This window comes from Leptodactylus fuscus, chromosome 7, assembly GCF_031893055.1.
Source record: "Leptodactylus fuscus isolate aLepFus1 chromosome 7, aLepFus1.hap2, whole genome shotgun sequence".
Taxonomy (NCBI): domain Eukaryota; kingdom Metazoa; phylum Chordata; class Amphibia; order Anura; family Leptodactylidae; genus Leptodactylus; species Leptodactylus fuscus.
The window spans coordinates 45,280,057-45,299,687 of record NC_134271.1 but is presented as its reverse complement, the minus strand read 5'-3'; the positions used below and the strand labels follow the sequence as shown (position 1 = coordinate 45,299,687).

The following is a 19,631-nucleotide window of genomic DNA, read 5'->3' as shown; positions in this document are numbered from 1 at the left end:
GTGGGCATGGGATTCGCTACAATCCCATCCACTTTGACTGTACTGTAAAACACCAAAACTTTTCCTGTGACATTTCCAGCGTGGGCAAATTGCAGCTTTTCGATTATTTGGGGTCCCGGCCTTAAGCGTATTTGGGGATGGAAACCCCAAGTGGACACCAGGCACAGATGTGAACCTAATTTGACCATTTAAGTTCTTGCAGCCCTTTCTCCTTTATCTTTGCTGGCTCATAACTTTGCACAGTTTGCTCCCAGACCTGGTAAAACTTAACCTAGGCCTAATTTTACGGGAGAATCCTATTATAAAGAGTCTCTGATATGTCATAAACACACATGGAAGAAAATGTTGTGAAATCTGTGAACAGAACAACCACTGATTTCCACAATGAATTGGCAAGTTAAAAGATAGAGAGAGAGAGAGAGATGTCTTAGGGTACGTTCACACAGAGTTTTTTGGTCAGGGTTTTGGCATTGTCAAAACCGGACTGGAAAACGCATGAGGTTTCCTGAGGCGTTTTTTGGCATTTGAAGCGTTTTTTGAGGCTTTTTTCGACGAGTTCTCTGATCCGTTTCCTCTTGGGATGTGGTTAGGAATTATATTTTAAAAACACCGCCTGATCAGGTTTTTACCAAAAACATTTCAGGTTCCGCTTCAGGTTTCTGACCAAAAAACGTGAACAGGAAAAACCAGCTCACATTGACTTGCATTGAAGCCGTGAGCTGGAAAATGCTCAGGCTTCAAAAAAGAATGAACATCTCGCTTCTTTTTTGCCGCTAGCGGAAAAGACTCAGACATTTCTCACCATTTCTGCCAAAACCCTGACCAAAAATCTCAGTGTGAACTTAGCCTTACTGAAAATGTAATGCAACACTAAGGCTAGGCTCACACAGAGGAATCTGTCACAGATTCGGGAACGGATTCCACCCTGAATCAATGTCAGATTCCGTCCCAAATCTCCCTCCCATTGCTTGAAATTGGACGTAGAGATGGCAGCAGGACATAGAAAAAAATCTGTCCTGCTCGATCTTGCCGCTAATTCCACAGCTCAGTCATTTGTAATAATTAGGCCCATTCATCTGAGCCAAATAAGCAGAGGAAAGCCACAACCGAATGCCAAAGCAGGGACATCTGCATTCTCTTGTAGCAATCCTGCAGCCAAATACGGCGGTGGAAAATGAATAGATATTTCTCTTCATTTTCTGTTGTGTGAACCTAACATAAGGGTTTGTTCACACAGCGGAATTTCACATTTATTTTGAGAGAAATTCTTCCCTTAAACTGCATTCCGCTGAAAAAATAAGAGCCCTTCTGGACCTTGACACAGATTCTGTGGTTGATTCAGCTGCAGAATCCGTGGCACGAGCTACTCATTCATCTGAACCTATTCAGTGGGCGATTTGGCTTTCTGCTGCGAGGAGCTAAAGAAGTGGAGATGGAAGAAGTATTTGAGTCGGAAGTCCACCCCAAATATCTTCCATTTCTGCCATGTGATCATGTCCAGAGCTAATGACCCCTCTAACCAGTGACCTTTGTTTACAATGTTGTGGAAGATTTCTCGATGTGTCAATGAAATCCGATTATTTGGATTTACACTATAAAGCGTTGTACACTACACAATCATAACATGACTGCATTCAATTCATTTCATAACACTCCAATGTGACAAATCTGTAAAAGTATAATAAAAAGCATTTATTTTATTTACAACAAATTTACAGCAACATGACTGACATAGTTGTTATGTCCAGAGAACATCTGCAATAGTGGACAATGGTAGCAAATGTCTTGGTAAGTTAAAAATAATTGTGGCAGGTACACATGATCGCCACCTAGTGGTCAGATTATCAAACAATTTCTTTAGAACAGTGTTAATTTCACAAAGCATTTCCATTTGAACAATTACACTTCTAGACTGTGAAGTAGATTTAATATGCATATTCTTTTTGAGAAAGGTAAGAAAATTGTATGTACTGCTTAAAGTAATGGCTAAATCACAATTTCACAGAGCACACATTGACACAACATTGCTGAATTATAGGTTCATTAGGTTTCTGGTGTTATTGATACAATTTTTGTCATAATAAATGTATACATTATGGCTTTTCAGATCATTGGGCAACATGTAGGGGGCCAAATAATGCCCTTTCGGTTCCTAAAATTTCTTAAGGAGAGCTTAAAATACAGACTGGATTCTCTCTTTTTAACCATTTGAGTTCCACATTTAAAATTAGTTTTAGCATGTGACATTAAGAGCAGCTAAGGTTACATTTCCTACTTTCCACTGGTTATAAAATAAGTCATCTTGGTATTAACATCGGTGCCAATAAAAAGTCACTGAACTATTTTTACAAACTAAAACTGGCAGAGGATATAAAAAAGATTTCTTTACATGACATCAAGATAAACAAGATAAATACTCAGAGAAAGCCAGATTTGCCATTAAATAAGAACTACGGTTTATATATTACATAAGGTTTGTGAACATTCACTGTCTACCCCAGTCTAAAGCAATGCTCTGCACATTGACTACACTAATACGGTTGGTGATCCATCATTCAGTATGGCACTCATGGGTATTGATGGTAGTCCAATGGTAAAGCTTCAGACGCACACAAGACTCACTCATGCCCAATTGCCCTAGTTCCCTTTCTATGTGGCTATTGTGTGTGTATTATGGACCCACAGCACCGTCTACCTACTGCCATGAATATAACCTTGTATTCACATTACTGAATTTTTGGTCCATATCAGATCTGTCTATATTCTGCCAAAAACCAAAGGAAAGGTTATTCAGCTTTCCTGTGATGGAATATTATCTAGTTATTTGTAAAAAATAAATGGACCTCACCTTGTTTTCTTAACTATATCACCTATTGAATGCATTGTATGTCTGAGACCTTATTTTTACGAAAGCAATTTCTAAAACAAACTATTTTTAAATATTAAAGAAAAAATATTAGAATGAATGTAGTTTAAAAGTTTAGCTTATATTTAGAATTGTCACTTAGCTTATATTTCATTTAAAGCCAAATTCCTTATTAACACCTACAATTGAAAAAAGACCGACCCTCCTTGTTATATGGACAGAAACCTTTGCATTTGGAATCAGAAAAGGGTAAATGTTGTAATAAATCTGGCACTTCGATTTTGCATCTGTGCACCAGTTGGCAAAAAATTTAAAAAACTTACAATGCTTATGATGCAAAATGACATAGCATCAGATTTTGTACAACATATGAAGATGTTTTGTTTTCCAGGGTATAGACATCTGAGGAAGAAGAACTACAGGGACCTTGTTTTCCAATATTTCAGCACAGAACACCCCCCTTACGTCTCTCTAACAATCCCTCGGTATCCGTGTTAGCCATGAAGTTTATTAGTTTAGGCATTTACTTTCAATCTAGGAGACAGCAGAAAGCTGTGGTTACGGTGATAGAGCCCTGCGACCTACTGGACACTGGTGAAGTTGCAAAAGTTGTCGTTATGATATGTCCACTCCTATTGTTTTCCATCTAGCGGATGTAATACTGAAATGTACATATACTGGAGCTCATTGTCCCTGAAGACATGTTATAGAATGGGAACATTTTGAATAAGGAGTCACTTGTTAAATCTAAAGATGTACAGTACACTATTGTCACCACTTTGGAGACCCCCTTCCATCATTCAACTCCTTGGTTCATGATCAGTCTTTCACTACTCTTGACATGTCTGAGCTGGGATCAATCATGTGACTTACAGACTAATTCACTGACATTAAGATGAGGGGGGGGGGGGGCAATACACTACAATATGCTTTCCATAAAGAATGCAGGATAACTGTGCATGTCCTAAGCACAATACACACCCTTTGCCTATGTGGCTTATATAAGCCTATTGGGAGTTTTCTATATTTTTCAGTGGCTTATTATAGTACTTGGCCATTCTGCCTATTCTAACACTATCTTTATCACATGCAGTACTGTTCTTACTAAATCTAATGACTAAACAGGTCACTGTCTCCCACAAGAGGATTACACTCATCTTCTGCTGCTGGAATCATTCCAATAAAAAGGGTGTAACAGTGTTTGTCCCTTCCCTTTAAAACAAAACAGGCAAAGGTGTAACATGTAAATTTCCCTATAGCAAAATACCTATAATACATATATATTTTCCCAACTACATACCTTCCAGTTAAGTGTTTTGGATTGAACATACAATGTAACCTGACTTTCATACCCATTTCTAAAATTCTGCCTAATACACAAATGACATTTCCTAATGACTTACTTAAAGTAATAGTCACCTTGTATAAATCACAGACAAACTTGCCAAAACCTAACATTTAATAACTAATTCAATATTTATCATGCTTCACCCTCTAGAATATTTATTCCTCAAAAGAACCTATACCAGATACAAACATATATACAATCGCTTCCTTTAATGTGTTGTTATGTATTGTACAGTGCTTTATGTATTATATAAATTATTAGATTAGAAGGAGCTATCTTGTTTGGTTGACTGTAACATACAGAGACAGATGAAAATTCGACAAGTGAGTAATCGGGTCTCCGTAGTACAGTATATATATATATATATATATATATATATATATATATATATATATATATCTTACAGGATAGTCAGGGGTTTACCAGGAATGGAAGGAAACGTTCTGGTTTTTGTGTCTACAACAGTGCGATTTTTGCTCCTTGGGATTTGTTTGGTATCGCGGACTTGCCTTAGTCACTTTAATAGTGGTAGCCTATAATGTCAGACTCCTACAATTGGTTTTTTTCAATCATGGACAACACCTTAACTTTTGTATCACAGTAAAGACATATATATATATATATATATATATATATATATATATATATATATATATATATATATACATAAAATATTTCCACTTTTATAAGGCCTACTAAAACATTGAAAACCTATTATTAGGATAGATCATCAATATCAGAGTGCTGCAGATGTGTAACTGATATAAGGTAATCACTGAGATTTCCGGGTTTGGACTACCACTGCTTTCATGGCCTATGGTAAGTATATCCGATGGGTGGGAATAACCTTTCATGATTTTTAGAATATTGGTAATATTTTCATAGCAGAGCTTAGACAAATGCCATAAGCATGTAGAGCAAAATCCATGCATATCTAGCAAAGTTAATGTATATTAAAGTAAAAATATAAATGAAAATAATAACTTATAATGTAATGTATTAATAGATATTAATGCATTAACTTATAATCCTATTGCTGGGGCTGTTAATGTAGGGATATGTGGACAAGTATTTTAATTTAGAAAATATTTTGTCATTTTATAAAAGAATATATACGTAAAGGGGGAGGTATCGATGGAGGTCTTTGCGCAATACCATGAGGTTGACCTCAATAGTGAGTTGGTGAGATGGAGCAGAGAAATAATAAGTTGCATAGACTTGGTATAGTAAAATGACTGATTTGAAATTATTTTAATGTTATTTTATGTTCAGGATTCATGTGAAAGATAATCTGATATTTATTTTTGATGCTGGTATAGATGTTAACAACTGCTGCTAAGCCCCAGGCCTCCTAAATTTTGTGCCTGATACAAAAAGTTGGAGAATGTACATGATGTACATGACATTTATCCATTCTCCTTGCTTGTGCACTGTTCACCAAAACCACAAGAAGTTTAGTAATACCCTTAGGATAGCAATTCACAAAGGGCTCAAGGAGAATGAGAATAGTCCTTGAAATCATTAAAATTTAGATTCAATTTAATTCACTCCTTGCAAGGAATTTGATTTATGTACATGGATCACTTTATCACTAGACTGAATGTTGGGGGAAAACAATAACCAAATACTTAAAATTAAACTCTAATAAAAATGATGGTTCAGTGAAACCTCCATTTTTAGACTCACCGACAAAGCAGAACCTTAAATTTACAGAGCAACCATTTTTATAATCAGAGACCAGAGACCATACTATTCCACACAGAATAATAGATCTTTTACAGAATCATACAGGTATATCTTAAGTAGGGACAAAGTGCAGGAACCACCTTAAACCTTGGAAATTTCAGATTTTGAGGGAGCCGGGGTGGAAATTACAACTGGAGTAAAGGTCACAAAGTCACGATAAATAATCATTTCTGGGATGTAGCATCTCTTCGGTTTGGACATCTACTGAACTCCCAATGATACTCTCTTTTAGGCTAAAGCCCCACATTGCAGAAACGGCACTTTTCTTGTTGCTGATTTTCTTGCATTTTTTTGCCAGAAGTGGACTGAGCAAAAGGTAGAAGTATAAGAGTTTCCTATACATTTCCCAATCCTTTGGCTTTGGCTCAAAAAATGTTACAAAATCAGCAAAAAAAAAAAAAAAAAGCAACGTTTCCGCAATACGGTATAAAACCGGCAGTAGGACCATTAATACTTGACCTTCTTGGGGTCAACGCACAGAGTTTTTTGGTGCTGATTTTGACGCTGAATCCGTCTCAAAATCAGCCTCCAATAAAAGTCAGATTTTGAGGCGTATTCAGCGTCAAAATCAGTGTTAAAAAACTCCATGTGCACTGACCCTTAGGGTTAAGCCGATCTGGAGATTTCAAGATCGATTTCAAAATCTGATTTCCGATCATTTTCCAGCCGATCTCGATCATGAAATTTGCTTGATCGCCGATCGAAATCTGATCTTTTCCGATCCCAATCGCTCAACCCTACCGACCCTTCAACTTATCTCGCAGACTCAGGGAACATGCATTCCATTATAGAATATATAAAGAACTTTTTTTTTACAGATGTAGCAGAGGGTAATGTTTTTGTCTATTTAGACAAGACTCATACAATATAAACCCTCTTAATATAAAGCCTCTTCATGTAATTTTAGAGAACCCCATTAACTCCAAGTTCCCCAACCCGAACCTCATCACAATTGTACGATATGTACAGAAAACAATACTGTCTGCTACAAACCAACTATCACATGAGGTGGACTATTGGCTGAACATAGGATTCCAAAATTTTAATCCAATAAAAGAAAAAGGATGACATTTTCTGGTTTCATAGGTTCAAAGCTTGCACGGAAACAGAGTATTTAACGCTTTTTCAGGTACTTTTAGTCTTTTAGTAATGATTATATGAATACAATGATAAAACACGATATGTAAAAAAAAAAAAACCTAAGCAACTCGGAAGGTTATCATAAACCCAAAGATTTCAGCTCCAGTTCTATAGCACCTTGCATGCGACATCACCAGGGGGTAACAAAACAGGTGGTATTAATATGTATTGCAAATTTTAATAACGTATGCCTTTTGTCTAGACGTAGAAGAAAAGAATGTGCGTCATACCTTCATAAGGTTACTAGCTCTTACTTTACTGACAGTTTGCAGATCCACAACTCATTCACTCCAAAATATGATTGCCCTTACTATGCCCATATATCTGATCCACTTTATATCACATCTCCATTACCAGCTGCTCCTGTGTGAGAGACAGTAACCTGCATAACAGGGGCAGTCCTATTATCTGCTTTATTTGCATTAAGTTTAACATTTAAAAAAAACACAGAAAAAAAATTAAATATACTCCTTCACAATTCAGCTTTTTTTCTTTAAAAATTGGAATTTTGCCCTGAAAACAGCAAGATTCTTAACACAAGATTCTGTTATAATACATAGAAACTCTTTGAAATAAAATAATAATTATAATAATTAAAAAAAGAACAGAATGCTACAAATAACCAAACCACAGATTTGTTTAAACGCAAAAAAGTACCTGAGTGTATATATAATATACTTTTATATAGATTTATATATATTTATACTATATACCTGATAAAGTTTAAAGAAAAAAATTGAAAAAAAAAAGTTTTGTCTATAAGGAGTTTCCTTTTCTACTTGGAAATATTAAAATACTGGAAACAGTACGCAGAGGAACTTAATAAGTCTCCCTATGATGGGGGTCTGAGGAGGGGGCTTAAGTCATGTGATCTCATGATCATAAGGATGGTCTGCAGTGAAGGTGCCAGCGAAATGCACCTTTACAACGAGCCCATAAAATCAATTATGGTCATCAATTTTCTATGGAAGCCAGCAGTCTCAAAGAGTAAAGACTCAAGGATCTTGACTGTAGCTAGTAAAGGGGCGTCCGTAATAGGCCCAGACAACCTTTTTTTCAAGACACCTCTTACTTTGACTATTGATGACACAGAATACCTTATTATTTCTACCTGTTAACAGTCTTCAATTGGAAAAAGACAAATTAAAATTACTGTACATATAAATATCAACAATGACTTAGAACAGTCCCAAAAAGTGAAGAATGTCGCCTTTTTTGTGTCTATAAACAGGGATAAGGTAAACAATTAACAATAACATATATATATATATATATATATATATATATATATATATATGTATGTGTGTCACTGAAGTCTACCCGCCTCAAAGTCAAACTAAATATAGTAAAATAGTACTAGAGGTAGTGTGCTGTTTGTGGGGATTTCTGTTATTTATTTTCTGGTGTCCAAAACCGATCAGCGTTGTCTTATTTAGTTAAAGGCGAGTGTGCAAACAGTCTAAGATGAATAATCACTACTTAACGAAAATCTTCCATGGCCGGTCCAAATTTTAAGAAGTGCTTGGTTGAGTTCGATATACATTTAGCAGTATCCGCCAGTGGGTTTCTGGGTCCACTTTGCCATTTTACAATAATATTGTTTATAAATTGTATGTCAGACAAATTTTTTTTTTTCTAACAAAGCAACTTCCTTTTCAGATCAGGCACCAAATTCTGGAGTTCTTAGGATTTGGAATAAATGGTCTGAATTATGTTTGGTAGAAATGATGATAGTGGTGGTGATGCTCATGGTGATGATGATGCTCATGTCTTTGTATTAAGTGTCCACTGTGGCCATCATACAATAACATGCTTGGCAAATCCCGCACATGCTCTTTTTCTACTACATTAATAGGTGACTGGAAAGCTTTGCACATCTGGTGGCCTTCCTTGCTTTTCTGCTTGCTCTTCCTATGAGGTTGTTGTGGTGGTAAAGGGTGGTAAGGATAGCTCTGACCCATAAGTGCAGTTGGCGAAGTCACAGGAATTTGCACACCATGAATGGGTTTGCTCCTTGTTGTCCTTCCTGGCTGACTGTTTAATGCCGTTCCATTCTTACTTGTGGATTTGGGGCTTCGGACAGAATGTTTGTTGGATTCTTGACCCCGTTGCCTTTGCTGAAGTTCTACCATCTTTGGATGAGACGGGTCTAATAGACTGAAATGTCCAGCATCCAATGCTTGAGACCTCCTCTGGTGCAGGTGGAGAGTTTCTGGTTCATGAGAACGGGACCTCATTTGATTAGAGCTTTTTGTATGTGAATCTGGTTTTTCAGCTGAAGATCCTGTGAAGTACAGAAACAAATATTCAGCATTTCCCTGGGAGATTTATTTTTAACAAAAATTTGTTAACTAGTTATTTGTCAAACAAGTATAAAGTATCATTTGTCAATCTACATTACCACATTAGTGGCCTTAATGTATGTTCATAAAGTGGATTTTTCCATTGGATAACCTGGATTTGCAGTATGACACTCTGCAGACCACCATGGGAATTTAACTTATTCAATGGTGCTAATCTGCATGTGGTCCACCAGCTCTGGTTTCTGTGCAGCATCAGTGTCAAGGCATGTCTATGCTCTTTGTTCTGTGACATGGCTATAAAATCCATGGTGGATAAATCAGTGGTTTATGTTGCGGAAATTAATCTTTTTTTTTTCTGAAGATTTATCTGTGTTTTTTTTTTTTAGCCGAAGCCAGAAGTAGAAGTACTCCCTATATATCTCCCATCTTGGCTTGGCTCAGAAAACCACAGCAAAATCTGCAGCAAAAAAAGCTGCATTTTCACAACGTAGGGTCTCATTTCCACATTGTGGAAATGCAGCATTTAATATTCTGCTAAATTCATTCCTGGCTTTGGCTAAAAAAAACAGCTTTTCTGCAACGTGAAGCCTTAGTCTTATAAGGAAAGAAACACTGCAGAGAAAAATTCTGCAAAAATGCAATGAAAATGCTGCGTAAAAAAAACACAACATGTTTTTGATGCATTTTTCCACACAGTTTTTTAAAGGTGACTCACTGCGTGGGGCTTTAGCTTCAAAACTCAACTTTCTGAATATATTCACTTTAAACCACTTTGTAGTACATGCAATGTATTGTAGAAATAAACATATAATGTTGCAAGTCTACTGCATGCTTTATAACATGTAAGACCTGCCTGTAGGGGGTACTATCACATTAAATACTACCAATGATAAGTAAGGATACCTCTGAGTCTGTAGATAGGTCTATTATTACAGATAGTCATATAGAGAAATGTTCAATTTTGTATTATCCTTTGACTTGTGGTAAAATGATTGAAATGTCTTATTTTATTATACCTATATATAAAGAGATACAATAATTGGGTTTTTGTTGCATATCTTATGTAAACAAAACTGAGTTCTTTGAATATATACTTAAAAAAATTATCATTTGTTAAGATAGTCTATAAGTGAAAAAACAATACAATGTACTGTAAGGCCTTGTATGTGAATGTAAGTCCAAAATTCAGGTATAATGAGGGGAAAGCTTTGAGGTTTACTAATTTGCTGAAAGACAATGTATAGGCAGAAATACACTTGTCCTTAATTCATGGGAGGCCAAGGCGCTTAGGCCTCATGTAGTTGACCGCAGTTTTGATCTGCAATTGCAGATAAAAATATGGACCCATTCATTTCTATGGACCCATACATGCAGCTGTAGTTTTTGCAGCTGTGTGTCTGTGCCATATAGAAGAAAAATATGAAGCATGTCCTAGTTGTGCCTACAATTGCAGCACAGACAAGTGTAGGGGATAATACAGGACCTTTTATGAATACATGTTTGTGGATGACATACTGATATGGTTTTTATGGATTGCAAATCATTATTTGCAGATAGTAAAAACCACTCATTGTGTACAGGAGGACTAAGAGGGGTGGGAGTCATTTTAGCACAGGACCCATCTAATAGAGGTTGTCCTGTTGTTAGCAGATGGGCTTAAATACAGTTTGACCAAAATGTAAAAACCAAGAACCTCATTTTCATGTATTTTTGGCACAGCAGGTATAGCATTCTCTCAGTTACCCAGATGTTTCTTCCCTTTTCCTGTGAATTCTCATCTATACTTAAAAACTTGAAAGGGTGTACAGGGGAAATTGTGTGCTGAAACCCAACAATATGAAATACCAGCATTTATTTCATAAAGAAGGTGACCACAAAAGTGAGTACCCAGTGTAAGGGTACGTTCACACGATGTAACGTGCCGCGTGATATGGCATGTATAAGGCGTGTGAGAGTTTGCGCGCCGTATACGCTCCCATTGATTTCAATGGGAGTTAGGCCGCAAAATCAAGGCTGCAAAATAACGCGGCATATACGATCCTAACTCCCATTGAAATGAATGGAAGCTTTTACGGCGTGCAAACTCTCACACACCGTATACGTGCCACATCACGCGGTATGTTACATCGTGTGAACTTCCTCTAAGTCACCAGAGGCATACAATGAAGCCCCTGGGCCTCGATGCAAAGTCTGTACCAGGCTATGCTCCTAACTAAAAAGTATCATCATGTTCTCACATTGGAAGAGACACATCTTACAGGCCCCCTAAGGCTCCTGGATCCTAATGCCGCTGCACCAACTCAAGTTACACCCCTGTAAGTTACTGGAGGGCAGTGCTTTTACCTATATGGAGGTATAAATCAGCACGTGCTGTAATGAATAATTTATAGAGGATCAAAATCCAGAAATTGGGCCAAACAGAGCAAACTCTCTCATAAATAATAACTTAGGGAAAAAACAATGTCCATGGATATTCCCTAACTCCATAGAAATCATTGATCTCTTTACCCCACATCCGCTCCTTTCATGTTTTCTGGCAGTAAAATCTCACCCATACACACCTGGCCCAAATCTTGATGTGTAGTTTTCTATTCCAGCAAGATCCAAGTAGTGGTTTCTCCGTTCAATGTTCTCATCCACACACTGCCGGAGACATTCTGTCTGTTCTGTTTCATTTTCAGCTGGGTTATGTCTACAGGAGATAACAAAGAACAGGATACATCTGGGAACCACTCACAAAACATCTATAAACAGATTAAAGCATCTGCAGAGACATTATTTTTTACAAGCTGGAGGATTTTTTTTCTAGCATTCTGCCATCTGATCATTTCTTTTTTGACTTTGCCTTAAACAGTGACTTTTCTCCCAGACCTTGTTAGAATATAAGATTCGGCATGTGAAAGCATTATTGGATGACCGTGCCGCTCTCTGATTCTCATATTATTGTTTCTGAAGTTTCTAAGAGGAAATACTTCACATTTAAGGTTAGAAGTAGTTCTTACAGTGTGGAATTTCTTTTCTTAGGAGTCATGAAAAACAACCTTAATTTTTTTTCTTCTTATATGCGGTTTTTGCTATTTTTTTGCTGAAATTAAGACTGCTTTGAAAAGGAAGAGGAAATATATAGGACACTCCTATACTTTTTTCTTCTGTTAAATCTACTCCTGCCTTTGGCTGAAAAAAAACTAAAAAATGCAGCAAAACTTATAACAAAAAAAAGCAGCTTTACCCTCATGTGGGACCTTAGCCTTAAACCATTTTCACATATATAATATGGAGCCAATGTTAGCTTACATTCAAATGACTGGAGGTGAAAATAGCCGTGAAAAACGTCCATTTTTCAGGGTTGTATTGCACCCGAGGGGCGTCTGTTTTCAAAGATCCCTCACACATTGTAGTGTATGGAGGAATCCATGCAAACAGCCAAAGATAGAGCATGACGTATATTTTGACAGTCCATTACAATGCAGTCTCAAAGTATCAGTCATGTCAGGGGCCACATGGTGGCTCAGTGGTTAGCACTGGAATCCTGGTGTTCAAATCCTGCCAAGGGCAGAACACCATCTGCAAAGAGTTTATATGTTCTCCCTGTGTTTGTATGGATTTCTATCCCATATTCCAAAGACATACTGATAGGGGAAAAATGTACATTGTGAGCTCTATGTGGGGCTCACAATCTACATAACAAAAAAAAAATAGTATCAGTAATGTCAATAGCCCCCATTCACAGATGCGTGATGGGCATTACAAAAACACAGACGATATTCAATATCATGTGAATACAGGGTTAGTCTAAGGTCTTATGTTATATGTTTTTGGTCTTATGTTAGCTTTACTTTTTGAATGGCACACAGTCATTTTAAAACCCATGAAAGTCTATGGGTGTAGTCTCATGTCTGTTTTTGCGCCATTTCCATCACATTACCATTTTTCACGAAGGAGACTTATTCATCGGGGTATATAATCTGTACTTAGTTACAATGTAGTTTGCATTACTTTTATCTGCAAAACATGCCTTTAAGTCTAGATGCAGAACATCCATATACAGTATAATCCATATTGGCTCAATGTATTGTCAGTATTATATCTGCATGGTATCTGTATTTCAAAGAGGACTATCTGATGTGCGTTGTCTTCCCTCTTTGTAGACAGTCCATTAGGGGTCGTTCACATCTGTGCCCGGTCTCCGTTCTGCAGGTTTCTGTTTCCTACATGAAACTGGGCAGGAGACGGAAACCTGCAGTCATTTTTCAAACCCATTCATTTGAATGGGTTTGAAATGTGTCCGGCCGTGAGTGCCGGAGAGCGTTTTATGCTCTCTGCGGCGAAACCGTTTTTTTTTTTAACTGGACACAGAGTCGGACATGCAGGACTTTGTGTCCGGTTTAAAAAAAAAATGGTTTCGATCTGGAGAGCATAAAACGCTCACCGGCGCTCACAGCCGGACCCGGTCTGACAGGTTTCCGACTTCTTCTGAAGATGGAAACCTCAGGACGGAGATCGAACGCAGGTGTGAACCCAACATAACACATATTGGGAATGTTTAAGCTACATGTTGACATTTATGTATTTTAGAACATAATACAGTGCTCCAAATGGAATTTAATAGTGAACAGTATTTTTGTTGTAGTGGTTTTTGAGTGCATGCACTTGAGCAAGCTGCAATTTTTTTATTGCATAGTTTGCATGAGAACGAAATGAAGACACTAGTATCTGGATCCATGTGGTTCAGATCCTGTGGGTGCATGAGGTCTTCATCCACTAAAGTAAAGTATTATTACTTCAGAGGTGTACTCATCTCACTGAAAAAAAAAGAATCGATCCAGCACCACTTGTATATTGAAAAAATTGCTAAAACATAGCTTTTAATAAAGACGAATGAATAAAAAGCAACTAAGAGGTGGTAACTGCGTCAGCGGCTTCTATACGTAATGTAGGGCTCGTCTTTTTTATGTCGTTTTTTGTTTGATATATCATCTAATTTTTTATAATACTTCTGCACACTGGTGTTTTTGTGAATGTTTTTTATTCATTCATCTTTATTAAAAGCTATGTTTTAGCAACTTTTTCAATATACACGTGGTGCTGGATTGATTCTTTTTTTCTGTGGTTTTCATACTTTGCCCCCGGTCCGGAGGGGGCTGATCCGTGCATCGCAAGATTGCATCATACTATAGCAGTTGGCTGTGGACAGACAGTGTTTTTGTGGACTACTCATCTCACTGCTTCACTCTCGCCTGTGTTTGGACTGCGAAAACCATTAAATAATAAATATAATTATATACCCCTTTAACTTTTAAATCAGCTGTGGAAAGTGCAAAAAATAAAAAAAATTCATACTTACCTGTCCCGGTGCTACGGTGTCCTTCAAAAAATCCAAAAAACACTGCGTCGCTATCTGGGGCCTTACTCTAAAAGAGGAAATCTTCTAATAGTGCATGCATGTTGCCTATTTATTGGTATTATCATGCTGAATCTTGAGTGTAGATGAATTGTGTTGAGAATCCTCCAAACGTCATCGGAAAGCTATTCACAACGCATTTCTTTTTCCCAGTATAACATTTTTTGACTTTCAGTCATAACACTCCCTTTATCGTCTTCTTTATCTGCTTTCACCTTCCATATATCTTGAACACAGTAAATCCCATGACTGTCTGCTGTAGCTTCTGAAGGCCATGGGACACTTTTATCTCAGAGGAAAGACTAATCCAGAGCTGGGAGCCTCTCCACATAGAGACCCACTGCAGACATGAGATCTACAGCCATGCTTGGAATGTAAGACAACAAGGATCTGAAGACATCAGCTGCTGCCAACATAAATATTCTTGGAGGGTCTTGGGACCCTCACTTTCATCTCAGTAAACTACTAGATCTGTTATGCTATAAATCTTTGCTAAGTAAGATATCATTACTCTTCAGTAGTTCCACATTGAGCTTTTTGATGTCCTGCCTCTTTCAACCAGTTTGAATGGCAAAGCTATATACATGTATTAGCATGACTTTAAATGGTTAAGTCTTTGGTACATGTGTAAAAATGCATTCCCTATCATTTACCTTGAAGAACTACGCTGTTTCTTAAGATCTTCATTCACTTTGCTTTCACTTCTGTATCTTCCATTCTGTATCTCTGTAATTGCAGAAACTATCATTTATATTATTTATACATCTAGTTATCATCTACAGAGGTAAAATACATAACAATATTACATGAAAAAAAACTCACTATATATTCTTCTAATATTTTATTAAAAACTTCATGTAATGGACCCTCGTGAGTCTCCCATTACTGGAGTACCTTCATTTACAGAGGTTAGTTGCTTCCATAGTATATGAGTGTGTAAAGGAGACCTGTCTGCTCTCTGGACATTTGTGTTTTAGTAAACACTTATATTTAGAGATGAGCGAGTAGTGAAATATTCGATATTCGTTTCGAGTAGAGCCTCAATATTCAACTACTCGATCAAATATCAAATCCCATTATAGTCTATGGGAAAAAATGCTCGTTTCAGGGGAAACTACTATTCGACTAAAGGAGAGTCACTAAGTCCACAAGTAGCAGGAGGAGAGTGTTTAGGAGGAGCGCTGTGCAGATAAAGCGCACGGACCCCATAGACTATAAAGGGTCAGTGCGCTTTAACTGCACAGCACTTTCAGTTGCGCTGATATTCCATTTGGGGGGCGGGAGGCAAGCGCTAATGTGAACTTACTCGTCCTGCAGAACCAGCATTGATTGGCCGAATGCTATACAGTGTATAGCGCAAATAAAGCACATTTGTATAGCATTCGGCCAATCAACACTGGTTCTGCAGCAGGCTCTTCTTTGCTAGTCGGTAGAGCTGGCAGCTTGCGGGTATGTGGGAGCTGACTTTTTCTCATAGGAATGCATTGACCAGCGTTGATTGGCCGAATGCTATACAGTGTACAGCATTCGGCCAATCAGCGCTGGTTCTGCCGGAGGCTCGTCTGTGAGGAGGCGGAGTCTAAGATCGGACCAAAGCAGTCTTCATTGTAGTCCGATCTAAGACTCCGCCTCGTCATAGACGAGCCTCCGGCAGAACCAGCGTTGATTGGCCGAATGGTGTACACTGTATAGCATTTGGCCAATCAATGCTGGTTCTGAATCGAATCTTTACTGCGAATAGGAGTAGTATTCGAACAAGTATGAGTATTTTGAATACCGTAGTATTCTATCGTATACCTACACAATCGAATACTACTCGCTCATCTCTACTTATATTCCCCATAAAGTAACAATTCTGGATCATCTTTTCTGTTATTTTGACAATTGGTTGTGTGAGTGTTGTAACACACTGACACAAGTGGTAACACCCAGCTATCAATTTATTCATAGTTTTCTAGGAGGAATAACAGAGGAACAGCATGATGCATATTACAATGTTCTAAGAAAATACATTTTGGAATTATTATTTTATGGGGAATAGAAGTATTTACTATACAGACATGTCATTTTTAAAGAATATCTTAAAGCAATATACACTTTGTCCCAACTACTTCTAGGGTTATAAATGGGGATGCTAAGTTATACCTGTGTGGTTGAGCAAGACAGTCCTCTTCTTCAAAGTGGCATCTGGCGCCACCGACAGCTTGACCCTCAGTGTTTTACTGGAACTGGAGGAGTGATTCACTGATGCATCGAATACTTCATAGATGGTGTGTAGTAAACTTGTAATGTCCTACATAAACAGAGGTTAAGAGTTAAACTGTAAAAAAGTAGTTGAATTACTAAAAAACCTGCATAATAGTATATTGGCGGCCCAGAATTCTTTTCATATGAAAAGTAAGTAAGGTAAAGATCTCCAGAAACTTGTGTCCAGAATGGTTACTTTCTGTTATTTCTAATATTCTGACAATTCAATTATTCCTTGCAATTCTAAATGGTCTACTCTCCATAAATGAGTTCTTTGGCAATAAGTCAATGAAGTTCATTGAAGGCATTTTAGGATATTTGCAATATATTGTCCGTAATATATAAAGTGTCACAATTCAGATCCTGCAGTGGCATTGAGGAATGTCCCAAAATGTAAGTAAGTAATAAAATCTTTATGTATATTAGGTGTTTCAAGTCAGACTGATCTTCAATATGCCTAGTCTAAATAAAGCATCTGTCTAGTCTTACCCAGTTACACCTAAATGCAAGTCCATGCCAACACTTTTACAACCTAGTTGGGCTTATGCATTTCTCTACTGGCATTTACACCAAATGGTATTATACTTTTTTTGGGGGGGATGTAGATTGTGAGCCCCATATAGGGCTCACAATGTACATTTTCCCCTATCAGTATGTCTTTGGAACATGGCAAGAAAGCCATGCAAACACAGGGAGAAGACACAAACTCCTTGCAGATATTACTCTGGGCAGGATTCAAACCCAGGACTCCAGCACTGCAAGGCTGCAGTGCTAACCACTGAGCTACTGTGTTGCTCTGGCAACATCTTTTTTCTATATTGCAAAGTCACTGTGCCTAATGGAGCAAACTATAAAAGATCCTCTCCATAATAACTACACCAGACAGTAACCACAACTGGTACAGTAGCTGTTTCCACCCCATGGTACACATTGTGGCCCCTTTTCTTACAATTCAACCCATGCCTCTATGGTTATCTATACAAAACTCTTGATCATAGTATATACATAAACATAGGGCCATGAAACAACAGTCTCTAGCACAGGGACCCGACTGATGTATATATCATATCTTATCATATTGTAAGCCTTAATTGTATGGATATGATTCTCGTGATTCTTGTGTATGAATCTGTGAAAATCTAATATATGACTATGACGTATAGAGACAGAGGTATAACCATTTGTAAAATAAACCACTTAGATACCAGAAGGAATTGAAAAGAGAAGAAGACTGAATCTTTGTATGTATTTATAAAGAGTTGCAAGATCCTTAGCATAAAATGATCTCTTATTTCGTATATACATGGAAAGGACAAGTATATTAGTGCGACTGAAGAAGTGGTTAATAAAGTCAGCAGCGGATGAGGGTGATCTAGGCCTTTCAAACCTCAAACACTTTTATAACACTTCACGGATCACAAAACATTAGTTCAATTATCACAGTCCGATTAGCCGTTCTCCCGACAAAGATAATTACAGGGCAGCCTGTCAGTTGTAGAAAAAGACCTCAAGTGCAAAATAAATTGGACTGTCAATGGAGGAAAACACTCTATTAGCTAATTCTTTTCAACAGGAGTATTAAAGACTTGCCGTTATCTTAACACACGCACAAAGAGAGGACTGAACGGCTCATCAAAGCCATCAGAAGCGGGGTGTATCCTACACGGACTTGGCAATAGAGTCATGGAATGTGTCATCCTGTAATGAGACACTTCATATGCTGCAGTCTGACAAAGAGAATACTATACCATTAGAAGTTCAGACATTATAGGGTCACAGTTGGGGTCACCACTATTATGCACAACAGCATTCTTGAAGGAAGTTTGTCTGTCCCATTCCTGTTTTATTACATCAGGCTTTTTTGTCTAACAAATTATTAACATTAATAAAAGTCAATAATGTCAAACTGGTGAAAGAGTGACATCATGCAATATGGATTGTTAGACAGAAAAAGATCCATCTAAATCTTCTCCAGCCCCATTAATATGCATTGTTGCATGTCAGTTCATGTAAGTCACTTGTAAAGCAAGTATTCAACCTAAAGCCCATTCTTTCAAATGATGAAAATGCTTTCATGGGAATATACCTCTCTTGTTACTCTTCCACTGTTGTCAAAGTCATACAAGGTGAATGTCCACTCCTGGCGGTTATCTTCTTCCACTGAAACATCACACTGAAGTTCCTGAATATTACAGTGGAATACAATATGCATGTATTAGTATCCTAAAGGTGACATTTTCTATGTGCTATATAGAAAGCTATAGATCATGATAGAGTTATTTATGAAGGCTGTCAATTTTAGTGACTATAGAAATCAATGAAGGTGCTTTTAGGACCTATAAAAATGATTACAGTACATCTTGGCAGTGTCAACATTTACTTAAAGACGTATTCCAATCTGAAACCATAAGAAATCATATATGTCCACTGGATGTGTGGCCCACTTTTGAGATGTACACCTAGTCCACCAGCTCATGTCTTGTGGCCCCATGTGCACTCTCTATAAAGTTTTCTGGCCCCTATTCTTCAAATTGGTGAGGGCTCCAGAGGTGGGACCTGCAACTATTGTTTAAATATACC

At 37.5% G+C, this 19,631-nt stretch overlaps 1 protein-coding gene across 1 annotated transcript in view; it reads right to left on the bottom strand.

The window, feature by feature from the left end:
• Positions 1-8,406: 8,406 nt before the first annotated feature.
• NKD1 (NKD inhibitor of Wnt signaling pathway 1) overlaps positions 8,407-19,631 on the bottom strand; it is a 60,320-nt gene continuing 49,095 nt past the window's right edge. Inside the window, exons 6-10 of the mRNA XM_075281883.1 lie at positions 19,138-19,233; positions 16,950-17,097; positions 15,458-15,530; positions 11,965-12,095; positions 8,407-9,384 (exon numbers count right to left, since the gene is read on the bottom strand). Coding sequence (XP_075137984.1) covers positions 8,810-9,384; positions 11,965-12,095; positions 15,458-15,530; positions 16,950-17,097; positions 19,138-19,233 — 1,023 coding nt within the window. The 3' untranslated portion in view covers positions 8,407-8,809. The remainder of the gene's footprint in view (positions 9,385-11,964; positions 12,096-15,457; positions 15,531-16,949; positions 17,098-19,137; positions 19,234-19,631) is intronic.